This window comes from Salvelinus sp. IW2-2015, linkage group LG14, assembly GCF_002910315.2.
Source record: "Salvelinus sp. IW2-2015 linkage group LG14, ASM291031v2, whole genome shotgun sequence".
Classification (NCBI taxonomy): Eukaryota; Metazoa; Chordata; class Actinopteri; order Salmoniformes; family Salmonidae; genus Salvelinus; species Salvelinus sp. IW2-2015.
The window spans coordinates 21091029-21103662 of record NC_036854.1 but is presented as its reverse complement, the minus strand read 5'-3'; the positions used below and the strand labels follow the sequence as shown (position 1 = coordinate 21103662).

The following is a 12634-nucleotide window of genomic DNA, read 5'->3' as shown; positions in this document are numbered from 1 at the left end:
CACACACACACACACACACACACACACACACACACACACTCACACACACAGAGAGAGACACACACACTCACACACAGAGACACACACAAACACAAGTGAACGCTGACAGGCACAAACCTCCTCCAAATTAATCTCCATTCATTATCCGATATAAAAGTAAATCCCATTACAAAGGGAGAGATACTGTATGTGTGACTCTGCCGTGTGAATACACACACACTCACACACAGAGACACACACAAACACAAGTGAACGCTGACAGGCACAAACCTCCTCCAAATTAATCTCCATTCATTATCCGATATAAAAGTAAATCCCATTACAAAGGGAGAGATACTGTATGTGTGACTCTGCCGTGTGAATACTTGCATCATTAGGAGTGTGAGTGTGAGCCCTTTTACATAGAAACCTATTACTAAGAGCGAGGGAGACAGTGAGAGAACAAGAGAGTGTGTGGCGGAGAAGTGAGAATGAGAGGGTAAGAGTGGGTAGTGAAGGAAGAGAGGGAGGAATGGAAATGTGGACAAAAGATGAAGAGGGGGAGGGAAGCAGAAGAGCACACATGCAGACTCACAAATCTTAGCTTGGGGGTCTTCGATCCAGTAGCCCAAGACAGCTCATCTCAGCTTATTGWATAAGAAAATACCCTAGAGGTATTCATGCTATATTTTATGAAAATAATCAATAACTTCATCCCCCTTCTTCCATTTTTCCCCAATCTCTTTTTCTCTTCCTCTCTGTAACCATGAAAACGCCCTGCATCCCATTGTATCTTATAAAGCACGTTCTCGTGTAGTGAACGGATAGTTCTGGGTAGAAACTTCATTCAAAGGGGAAAAGGCAATCGGTCCCTTTTGTCAAAAGGATGTATATATATCAGTGGAGGCTGCTGAAGTGAGAACGGCTCATAACAAGAGCAAATGGAATGGCATCAAACCATGTGTCAAACCAACGGTATCAAATATGGCGCAGGAGAAGATTAAGACATTTTACTTGCCCACAGCCGATTTTGTTTTTTTGTTTGCTTATTTGCGTTGTTTGTAACTTGTTTTTTAAACTTATTTTGTACATAATGTTGCCGCAACCATCTCTTATGAGCGAAAAAAAAACTTCTAGACATCAGGACTGCGATTATTCACCACGGACTAGCAGAATCCTCTTTTTCCTTTCACGACTCTGACGAGCCCGACGCGAAGGATACRCTGCTTCCTCGGGAACAGGCCCCGATCCCCGTGATCTGCGTGAAGAGGAGGCGGAGAAAGAGTGGCCGAAGGTCCGGCTGCCTTCTGAGAATTCGCAGGTGATCAAATAAACCCCCACTTCYCTCCATTCTGCTAGCAAACATGCAATCTTTGGACAATAAAATTTACGAGTTTACGGGGAAGATTAAACTACCAACGGGACATWAAAAACTGTAACATCTTATGCTTCACGGAGTCGTGGCTGAACGACGACAACATCAACATACAACTGGCTGGTTATACGATGTACCGGCAGGATAGAACAGCGGGGTCTGGTAAGACAAGGGGCTGCGGTCTATGTATTTTTGTAAACAACAGCCGGTGCACGATAGGAAGTCTTGAGCTATTGCTAAGACAGCATTGAATGAGCTGTATTCCGCCATAAGCAAACAAGAAAACGCTCGCCCAGAGGCGGCGCTATTAGTAGCTGGGGACTTTAATGCAGGGAAACTTAAAKCMGTTTTTACCAAATTTCTATCAGCATGTTAAATGTGCAACCAGAGGAATAATAACTCTGGACCACCTACACTCCACAAACAGAGACGCATACAAAGCTCTCCCTCGCCCTCCATTTGGCAAATCTGACCATAATTCTATCCTCCTGATTCCTGCTTAAAAAAAATATTTAAGCAGGAAGCACCAGTGACTGGATCAATAAAAAAGTGGTCAGATGAAGCAGATGCTAAGCTACAGGACTGTTTTGCTAGCACAGACTGGAATATGTTCCGGGATTCCTCCGATGGCATTGAGGAGTACACCACATCAGTCATTGGCTTCATCAATAAGTGCATCGATGACGTCGTCCCCACAATGACCGTTCGTACATACCCCAACCAGAAGCCATGGATTACAGGCAGCATCCTCACTGAGTTAAAGGCTAGAGCTGCCGCTTTCAAGGAGCGGGACTCTAACCCGGAAGCTTATAAGAAATTMCGCTATGCCCTCCAACGAACCATCAAACAGGCAAAGCATCAATACAGGACTAAGATCGAATCGTACTACACCGGCTCTGACGTTCGTCGGATGTGGCAGGGCTTGCAACCCATTACAGACTACAAGGAGAAGCACAGCCGAGAGCTGCCCAGTGACATGAGCCTACCAGACGAGCTAAACACATACATGAGAGCACCAGCTGTTTCGGAAGACAGTGTGATCACGCTCTCCGCAGTCGATGTATGTGAGTAAGACCTTTAAACAGGTCAACATTCCCAAGGCCGCAGGGCCAGACGGATTACCAGGACGTGTGCTGCGGGCATGCACTGATCAACTGGCAAGTGTCTTCACTGAGATTTTCAACCTCTCCCTGTCCGAGTCTGTAATACCAACATGTTTTAAGCAGACCCTCATARTCCCTGTGCCCAAGAACACTAAGGTAACCTGCCTAAACGACTACTGACCYGTAGCACTCACATCTGTAGCCATGCAGTGCCTTGAAAGGCTGGTCATGGCTCACATCAATACCATCATCCCGGAAACCCTAGACCCACTCCAATTTGCATACCACCCCAAGAGATCCACAGATKATGCATTCTCCACAATKCCCTTTCCCACCTGGACAAAAAGGAACACCTATGTGAGAATGCTATTCATTGACTACAGCTCAGCGTTCAACATTATAGTACCCTCAAAGCTCATCAATAAGCTAAGGACCCTGGGACTAAACACCTCCCTCTGCAACTGGATCCTTGACTTCCTGACGGGCCGCCCCAGGTGGTAAGGGTAGGTAACAACACATCCGCCACACTGATCCACAACACAGGTGCCCCTCCGGGGTACGTGCTCAGTCCCCTCCTGTACTCCCTGTTCACTCATGACTGCACGGCCAGGTACCACTCCAACACCATCATTTAAATTTGCCGATGACACAACAGTGGTAGGCCTGATCAACGACAAGACAGCCTATAGGGAGGAGGTCAGAGACCTGGCCATGTGGTGCCAGGACAACAACCTCTCCCTCAACGTGATCAAAACAAAGAAGATGATTGTGGACTACAGGAAAAAGAGGACCGAGCATTGCCATTTCCATCGACGGGGCTGCAGTGGAGCAGGTTGAGAGCTTCAAGTTCCTTGGTGTCCACATCACCAACAAACTATCATTGTCCAAGCACACCAAGACAGTTGTGAAGAGGACACGACAAAACCTATTCCCCCTCAGGAGACTGAAAAGATTTGGCATGGGTCCTTAGATCCTCAAAAGGTTCTACAGCTGCACCATCGAGAGCATCCTGACTGGTTGCATCACTGCCTGTCCGACCGCAAGGCACTACAGAGGGTAGTGCGAACAGCCCAGTACATCACTGGGGCCAAGTTTCCTGCCATCCAGGACCTCTATACCAGGCGGTGTCAGAGGAAGGCCCTACAAATAGTCAATGACTCCAGCCACCCTAGTCATAGACTGTTCACTCTGCTACCGCACGGCAAGTGGTAGGGGAGCGCCAAGTCTAGGTCCAAGATGCTTCTAAACAGCTTCTACCCCCAAGCAATAAGACTCCTGAACATCTAGTCAAATGGCTACCCAGCCCCCCACCCCCCACCCCCTCTTTACACCACTGCTACTCTCTGTTGTCATCTTTAATAACTCTACCTACATGTACATACTACCTCACATAACCGGTGCCGCGCACATTCACTGTGTATCGGTACCCCCCTGTATATAGCCTCGCTGTTGTTATTTTACTGCTGCTCTTTAATTACTTGTTACTTTTATCTCTTATTCTTATCTGTATTTTTTGAAACTACATTGTTGGTTAGGGGCTCGTAAGTAAGCATTTCACTGTAAGGTCTACACCTGTTGTATTCGGCGCATGTGAAATAATTACATTTGATTTGATTTGACTAATTCCGCTCCAGCCATTACCAAAAGCCCATCCTCCCAATTAAGGTGCACCAACCTCCTGTGATATATATATACAGTACCAGTCAAAAGTTTGGACACACCTACTCATTCCAGGGTTTTTCTTATTTTTACTATTTTCTAGATTGTTGATTAATAGTGAAGACATCAAAACTATGAAATAACACATAAGGAATCATGTAGGACCAAAAAAGTGTTAAACAAATCAAAATATATGTTATATTTGCGATTCTTCAAAGTAGCCACTCTTGCCTTGATAACAGCTTTGCACACTCTTGGCATTCTCTCTAACAGCTTCATGGGGTAGTCATCTGGAATGCATTTCAATTAACAGGTGTGCCTTGCTAATTTGTGGAATTTCTTTCCTTCTTAATGCATTTGAGCCAATCAGTTGTGTTGTGACAAGGTAGAGGTGGTAACAGAATATAGCCCTATTTGGTAAAAGACCAAGTCCATATTACGGCAAGAACAGCTCAAATAAGCAGAGAACGACAGTCCATCATTACTTTAAGACATGAAGGTCAGTATTCCAGAAAATGTTAAGAACTTTTAAAGTTTTCTCAAGTGCAGTCGCAACAACCGTCAAGCGCTATGATGAAACTGGCTCTCATGAGGACTGCCACAGGAAAGGAAGACCCCGAGTTACCTCTGCTGCAGAGGATAAGTTCATTAGAGTTACCATCTTCAGAAATTGCAGCCCAAAKAAATGCTTCACAGAGTTCAAGTAACAGACACATCTCAACATCAATTGTTCAGARGAGACAGTGTGAATCATGCCTTTATGGTCGAATTCCTGCAAAGAAACCACTACTAAAGGACACCAATAATAAGAAGCGACTTGCTTGGGCCAAGAAACATGAGCAATGGATATTAGACGGGTGGAAATCTGTCCTTTTGATCTGATGAGTCCAAATATGAGATTTTTGGTTCCAAACGCTGTGTCTTTGTGACCGCATGTGTGGTTCCCACTGTGAAGCATGGAGGAGGAGTTGTGATGGTGTGGGGGTGCTTTGCTGGTGACACTGTCKGTGATTTATTTAGAATTCAAGGTACACTTAACCAGCAGCGATACACCATCCCATCTGGTTTGTGTTTAGTGGGACTATMATTTGTTTTTCAACAGGATAATGACCCAACACACTGTGTAAGGGCTATTTGACCAAGAAGGAGAGTGAGGGGGTGCTGCATCAGATGACCTGGCCTCCACAATCACCCGACCTCAACCCAATTGAGATAGTTTGGKATGAGTTGGACCACAGTGAAAGAAAGAATTCCAAGAGTGTGCAAAGCTGTCATCAAGGAAAWGGGTGGCTACTTTGAAGAATGTAAAATCCAAAATGTATTTTGATTTGTTTAACACTTTTTTGGTTACTACCTGATTCCATATGTTTTATTTCATAATTTTGATGTCTTCACTATTATTCTACAATCTAGAAAATAGTAAAAATGAAGAAAAACCTTTGAATGAGTAGGTATGTCCAAACTTTTGACTGGTACTGTGTATATAAAGAGTATTTGAATAGGTCAAATACATCAGGAATTCTTGATGAATCTGGGGGAAATTCTCCTCCCTCTCTATCTCTTTCTCTCTTTCTTTCTTTATCTTTCTGTAGGTAGGGGAGTTCCGGATCCACGCAGCAGAGTGGACGGCAAACGTGTCGGCTGAGTTCAAGGAGACGCGGCGTCGCCTGAGCGTAGACATCTCRAACAAGTTTGAGCGTGCCGCCTCCATTAAGCGTCGACTGTCCTCAGAGCTGGGCCTCAACCCCATCACCCAGGAGATGACCCCGGGCAGGAGGACGCTGTCCGTGAACCTGGGGCCAGGGGATGAGAGGGAGGCCTACCCCAACCTGACTCTCTCCCTCACTCCTGTACCTGGAGCCCTGGCCCGCAATGGCAGTGGACTCTACCTGAACGGACTCAGTCCGGACTACGCTGAGGTAGCCATCATAGAGAGCCTCTAGTGATGAGACACCGGGGTTGTGGAAGGAACATGGAGGTGAGACACATTTATGGTCATCAGTGGAGATCATTAAGTGAGACTAGCACACACACGCTTGTGTGTTYATGCTCACACTTGTGTGTTCATGCTCACACTTGTGCTCATTGGTTAAGAGGCTGGTTGGAGAGACAGATAGACACTTCAAGTTGAGATCTCAGGCATACTGTAGGTGAGTTTTCAGACATACACACATGCACACACGYATGTTCGTCAAAGGTGATGAGATACAAACACACACTAGGCTGTGCAGTGATCGATTGAGTGCTGTGAGGGAGAGAGACACTGGTCGATCATCACTTACAGTAGATCGATCATCACACACAAATACAAACACACACACTAATTGATGGAGCTTGTGGAGAGACACACGCATTAATGCTCCCACTCCACCTGAATACACAGAGAGGCTCTGAAGTCTGCATCAGATGAAGAGGTTCTTCACTGTCCAACACTGTATCATCCAAGATGAAACTTTCTCTAAGGCCTTTTACCCAACAAGTGTTAGGTTCTCACCAGGAGGCAACAATAATCACCAAACTTACGGAGCATGAAGTTGATGTATTTCCAAGATTGTGTCTTTTTTCGTTTCAGTTGACACTTTTGTATGGTTCGTGTATTCAGACTACTAGGGCAGCATTTATTTAATGCCTTGCTTTCAGTAATGACACCGCTTACAGTTTTAAAGCAGAATGTTTGGATCATTTTTTTACCTTCAAGAAGGACATGCAGCTTTTTACCTAAGGAATATTCCAAGTGCCTTAAATATTGGAAGAACACTTTGAACAGTGTTTTGGATTGCCGGTGCATGTTGGACTGAGTCTTATCTATCTGGTTCGTTATCAAGTCTTAATTCTTACTTAAGCAATCCTTGAGAATATTTGTACATTATTTATGCGTCTTTTAGAGAACACAGCAACACATCAAGTAACAAGGAGAAGGTGCATGGAAGGATATGAACTTTGACYTTTTGAAGTGGAGATTTAACAGAAGACAAAGCATACAAGCATATTTCCGATTGGAGCTGGACTGACTGGGATATTTCTGACCTCTTTGTCTGTGTGTGTCAACCATTTTGTCCCTGTTACTGTCCCATTGTCCCCTGCATGCAATGGTGACTTTGTCATTCAGGCGCATTACTGATAGAATGTCACTCTCTTCCTCCTACTCCTCCTGTTCCCCTCCTCTCCTCTTCATCCCTCCTCCTCTCCTCCCACTCATAGACAAACGTAGACACTCTATTTATCAAAGAGAGAAATGGTCCTACAGAAGCATATCAACCATTCACCTCTATGGTTGCCTTCAATAACTCTGTATCCCAACAACTCATCCATGTATGTGGAAATAGTAAGGTAAGATATGTATTTATCTCAATGTTAAGTCCATCAAAAGCAGAAGTGATCTGCACACATAGTACAAAGACTCTAAGATTCTTCTTTTGCCATCTTTGGTTGGTTTTCTTAACGCAGCAGGGGGRGGGAGAGGGGGTGTTAAACACAGAGGTTTTGGCTAATGCTTCGTCATTTAGTCCCTCACTTGGTCTGCACATCACTATTTCTGGGGTTAAACAGAATACTCATCATAAAAAACCCTCTTCCTGTGTCCACCTGTGAATAACAGTATGCTATCTAAGCAAAGCTCGAGGAAGACAGGGCTTATATCATGGAGTTCCATATTGATGAATACTTCTCAATGGGTGGTGGATGTAGAAGGCAGATTAGGGAAATAGCTTGGTAGCCTCAAGGTTTAATCCGGCTTCTCTCCTCTGACAGGCTATTCATCATGTTGGATAGAAATATATTTGGGACATACATATATTGTATTTTCTTATACAAATCAGGCCCATTTTATGCATTTTACTCACTGTTTATTTTGATTGGGTGTGTGGGTAATGGGCATGGTTATTGGCATGGTTATGGGCTTGGTTATGCAATGTGTTATAAGGCTGAGGGGAGACGCAATGAAGAAATGACTTGGATTGTTACTTCAATGAAGGGGGATGCAATGAAGAAATGACTTGGATTGTTACTTCAATGAAGGGGGATGCAATGAAGAAATGACTTGGATTGTTACTTCAATGAAGGGGGATGCAATGAAGAAATGACTTGGATTGTTACTTTAATGTGTCTTTAATGTGTCTTTAACTTTAATTATTTTTTCTGTGCTTTCTTATTTCCAATCACGTTTTTAATGTCATATCTTGCCAAAACATCACACATGTACCTCTCATGTGCATCATACAATACAGAACAAAGTGTCTTACAAATGCCCATTTCATCAAGAAACAGGTTTACATTCAATTTTTGAACAGAGTAATGGTTGTTAACTGAAAGTATGAATGTTTGAATGGTGAGAAAGCAGCCAGGTCACCTGTGATACAAATCAGTATTTGAAATCCATCCATTTTTTTTTATTTAACCTTTATTTAACTAGGCAAGTCAGTTAAGAACAATTAAGAACAAATTCTTATTTACAATGACGSCTTACACCAGCCAAACCCAGATGACGCTGGGCCAATTGTGCACCGCCCTATGGGACTCCCAATCACAGCCAGTTGTGATACAGCCTGGATTCAAACCAGGGTGTCTATAGTGACGCCTACTAGCACTGAGATGCAGCGCCTTAGACTGCTGCACCACTCGGGAGCCCATGTCTGCAGATTTGGGAGATGACATGGAAACCGGGCATTAGGGGCAACAGTGAGGGCTGTAACCAAGTAGTTTTCGGGTTTGCTAGGGCATTGTGGACAGGGATGGTGGATGGGTGTAAGCAGCTGCCTCTAGTGCTAACGGTTGCATGTTTGAATCCAGCAATAGAAAGTTGTTTTTGAGATTTGGTATAGGCTTAAAACAAAAATCTATTTCATCCATCTGCTTCCAGTGCCAAAGGTTGCATATTAGAATCCAGAGATAGAAAGTAGTTTTGTAGATTTTTGTTTTAAACCTATCCGAAACCTTAACCCTTACCTTAACCATTCAGAGTTAATGCCTAACTTTAAGATTCCGGAGTTAATGCCTAAACGTAACCTTTAAACACTTCGAAATGTGACYTTTGGAACTACTTTGAATTTTGACGTTTGAGTAACATGGATGAACGTCTAATGTGAGAGCATGTTGGAGAAACAAATGTTTATTTACAGTACAAATCTGAGCAGGCATCATTGCCATCACGGCACTATTTTATGTGTACAGTACAGTATAAAAGTGAATCATGTGTTACTGGGGGGGAAAGAAATCCAATGACAGGTTTGTCCTATTTCCAAGAAGTGTCAAGAAGTGTCCTAATACTCTTAAATGGTGTATTTTCCTTGTCTCCTTAGCATTCCTTTATGACCCCCGATGTCAAATGACTGCATAGGTTTTCTCCCATAGCTATAATCTGCCATATCCTATCAAATCAAGTGATCATGACGAACAAGGAGACGAGGATAGAGTAGAAAGCTATTTATTAGTATTGGGACAGTCCATTATCAGTGTGGTTATGAGGGAGAATGCTCACACAGTTTAGAGCAGAGGCCCATGGGAGTTCACTCGTACGACTTCTGCCCGGGCTGTTGTATGATGGACAGGCACTGTAAGGAGTTCTGTCACCACCAGAGAAAAACTAGCGCATCACGTTATATAAGCATATCTACAGCCCACAGGGGGATTCAGAGAGAGAGAGAGAGAGAGAGAGAGAGAGAGCGTGTGTGAGCGTGTGTGTGTGTGTGTGTGTGTGTGTGTGTGTGTGTGTGTGTGTGTGTGTGTGCGTGCGTGTGCGTGTGCATGCGTGCGTGCGCATACATGTAGTATATGTGATCATCACTAATCATTTTCCATCCCCCCCTGAAGGATCTTGGTAGTGTCACATAATTTTTCAAGGTTAAAGACATGTCATGATCACGTCTGTGGTTTGCATCAATGTCCAGACTCAAGCATTTTGAAATTTTCTCAGCCTTTTATATAGAAATGGATATTGAGAGTCATTATGAATGTAAACATGCTCATGATCTAACATTGTGATGTATGTGTGCCCAGAAGCATTCAAGTTGTCTCGATGATTACAACGTATATCAAGAGAAAAGAACAGTTAGTTCTTTCATTTATTTCTAATAAACGGATGTGTATATAACACCATTTTGCATGTTATTTACTACTTCCAGTGTTTGTAAATGCATATATATTTCCAGCTGTGCTTTGCTTCCAATAAGAGGTTTGGAYGACAATTTTTCCATTTATCATGAAATTAAAAAAAAGTCTGTGTGAATTCTTCAGACCMCGACAACCTTAAAGTATTTTTATATGAAGTACTCTCAAGATCAATGCTTTGTTCCTGCACAGAAAGCAACACTCAGAGCCAGAAGAATGCAATTAACAGGAGAAGGAAACGTGAATGTGACTCAATGTACAGACTGACAGTATACTGTACCAAGCTTTCACTCTCTAGACCTTGACCAGACACAATACAATACATAAAAGGTTGTTATTGCAGATTGCTAGATGGCATTACGTAATGTCAGTTGTAAATGCAATAACTAATGCTTGTGATTCTAACCCCAGCTGGTTGTCCTTTGTTCTGTATAAATCCTTTCTGAAAATGGCCGTGCCTCAAAATGCAGAAGAACATAGACCCTACTGTAGCTTTGACCGAACTGCTATAAGCTTTAAGACTCCCTCAGATATCATTGTGAGTGGGGAAGGCAATCCTCAATAAGATTATGTAATTATTATCTAATGAAAGGTTTGGGTTTCTGAATCACAGGTGTGTGAAGCGGGAGAACATGTTCTATGTGACCTCACAGGTACAGTGTACAGAGCCTAATCATCCAATCATTGCATCAGAACAGTGAAAAAAAAGAACATTGCATTAGCAGAACACTTGAGATGTTCRCCCTGGCCCTGTCCACAGAGACAGGTCTAATCAGACACAGATGCTCAACCTCAGCTGCCTTACTGTACAGTATACAAATGTAATAAAAATWAAAAACAGAAATACCTTATCTTCTTATRGCTGCATCCCGCTACCGGGATCGATATGACAACAGCCAGTGAACGTGCAGGGCGCCAAATTCAAACAACAGAAATCTCATAATTAAAATTCCTCAAACATACATGTGTCTGATATCATTTTAAAGGTAATCTTGTATTTAATCCCACCAAAGTGTCCGATTTCAAATATGCTTTTCAGCGAAAGCACTACAAACGGTTATGTTAGGTCACCACAAAACCACAATAAGCACAGCCATTTTTCCAGCGAAAGATAGCAGTCAGAAAAAGCAGAAATAGAGATAAAAYTWATCACTAACCTTTGATTATCTTCATCAGATGACACTCATAGGACTTCATGTTACACAATACATGCATGTTTTGTTTGATAAAGTTCATATTTATAACAAAAAATTGGAGTTTACATTGGCGCGTTACATTCACTAGTTCCAAAAACATCAAGGGATTTTGCATAGCCACATTGTTTCAACAGAAATACTCATCATAAATGTAGATGATAATACAAGTTATACACATGGAATTATAGATATACCTCTCCTTAATGCAACCGCTGTGTCAGATTTCAGAAAAACTTTACGGAAAAAGCAAATCATGCAATAATCTGAGACGRAGCTCAGAACAATAGCCAAATTAGCCGCCATGTTGGGGTCAACAGAAACCAGAAAATACATGATAAATGTTTCCTTACCTTTGATGCACTTCATCAGAATGCAGTCCTAGGAATCCCAGGTCCACAATAAATGCTTGATTTGTTCGATAATGTCCGTTATTTATGTCCAGAAAGCTACTTTGGTTAGTGCCTTTGGTAAACAATTCCAAAGTCACAAAGCGCCTCCACTATAACGTGACGAAATGTCCAAAAGTTCCGTAACAGTCAGTAGAAACATGTCAAACGATGTACTGAATCAATCTTTAGAATGTTGTTAACATACATCTTGAATAACATTCCAACCGGAGAATTAGATTGACTTCAGAAGAGCGGTGGAACGGAGGTACTCCTCATGTGAAGGCGCATGGTGAAAGCATGCTCAGCTCGTGGCAGTGATTACTCATTCCTGTCTCCTTCGGCCCCCTTCACATTAGAGTCATCAGACAAAGTTCTATTGACTGTTGACATCTAGTGGAAGCCGTAGGAAGTGAAAACTCATCAATATCTCGCTGTAATTTCATTGAGAGCTTGGTTGAAAATCTGCCACCTCAGAAAAAATTCAAACAGGAAGTGGAAMTTCTCAGGTTTTTGCCTGCCATATGAGTTCTGTTATACTCACAGACATAATTCAAACAGTTTTAGAAATGTCAGAGTGTTTTCTATCCAATACGAATAATAATATGCATATATTAGCAACTGGGACTGAGGAGCAGGCAGTTTACTATGGGCACCTCTGTGCACCTTTCATCCAAGCTACTCAATACTGCCCCTGCAGCCATAAGAAGTTATATACTGTAACTATTCAGACCATTTGCTATGAGACTCGAAATTAAACTAAGGTACATCTTGTTTCCGTTGATTATCCTTGAGATGTTTCAACAACTTGATTGGAGTTCACCTGTGGTA

The 12634-nt window shown here is 42.6% G+C and overlaps 1 protein-coding gene across 1 annotated transcript in view; it reads left to right on the top strand.

Moving 5' to 3' along the window:
* LOC111972626 (potassium channel subfamily K member 2-like) overlaps positions 1–10208 on the top strand; it is a 51706-nt gene extending 41498 nt beyond the window's left edge. Inside the window, exon 6 of the mRNA XM_023999639.2 lies at positions 5709–10208. Coding sequence (XP_023855407.1) covers positions 5709–6059 — 351 coding nt within the window. The 3' untranslated portion in view covers positions 6060–10208. The remainder of the gene's footprint in view (positions 1–5708) is intronic.
* Positions 10209–12634: the final 2426 nt, after the last annotated feature.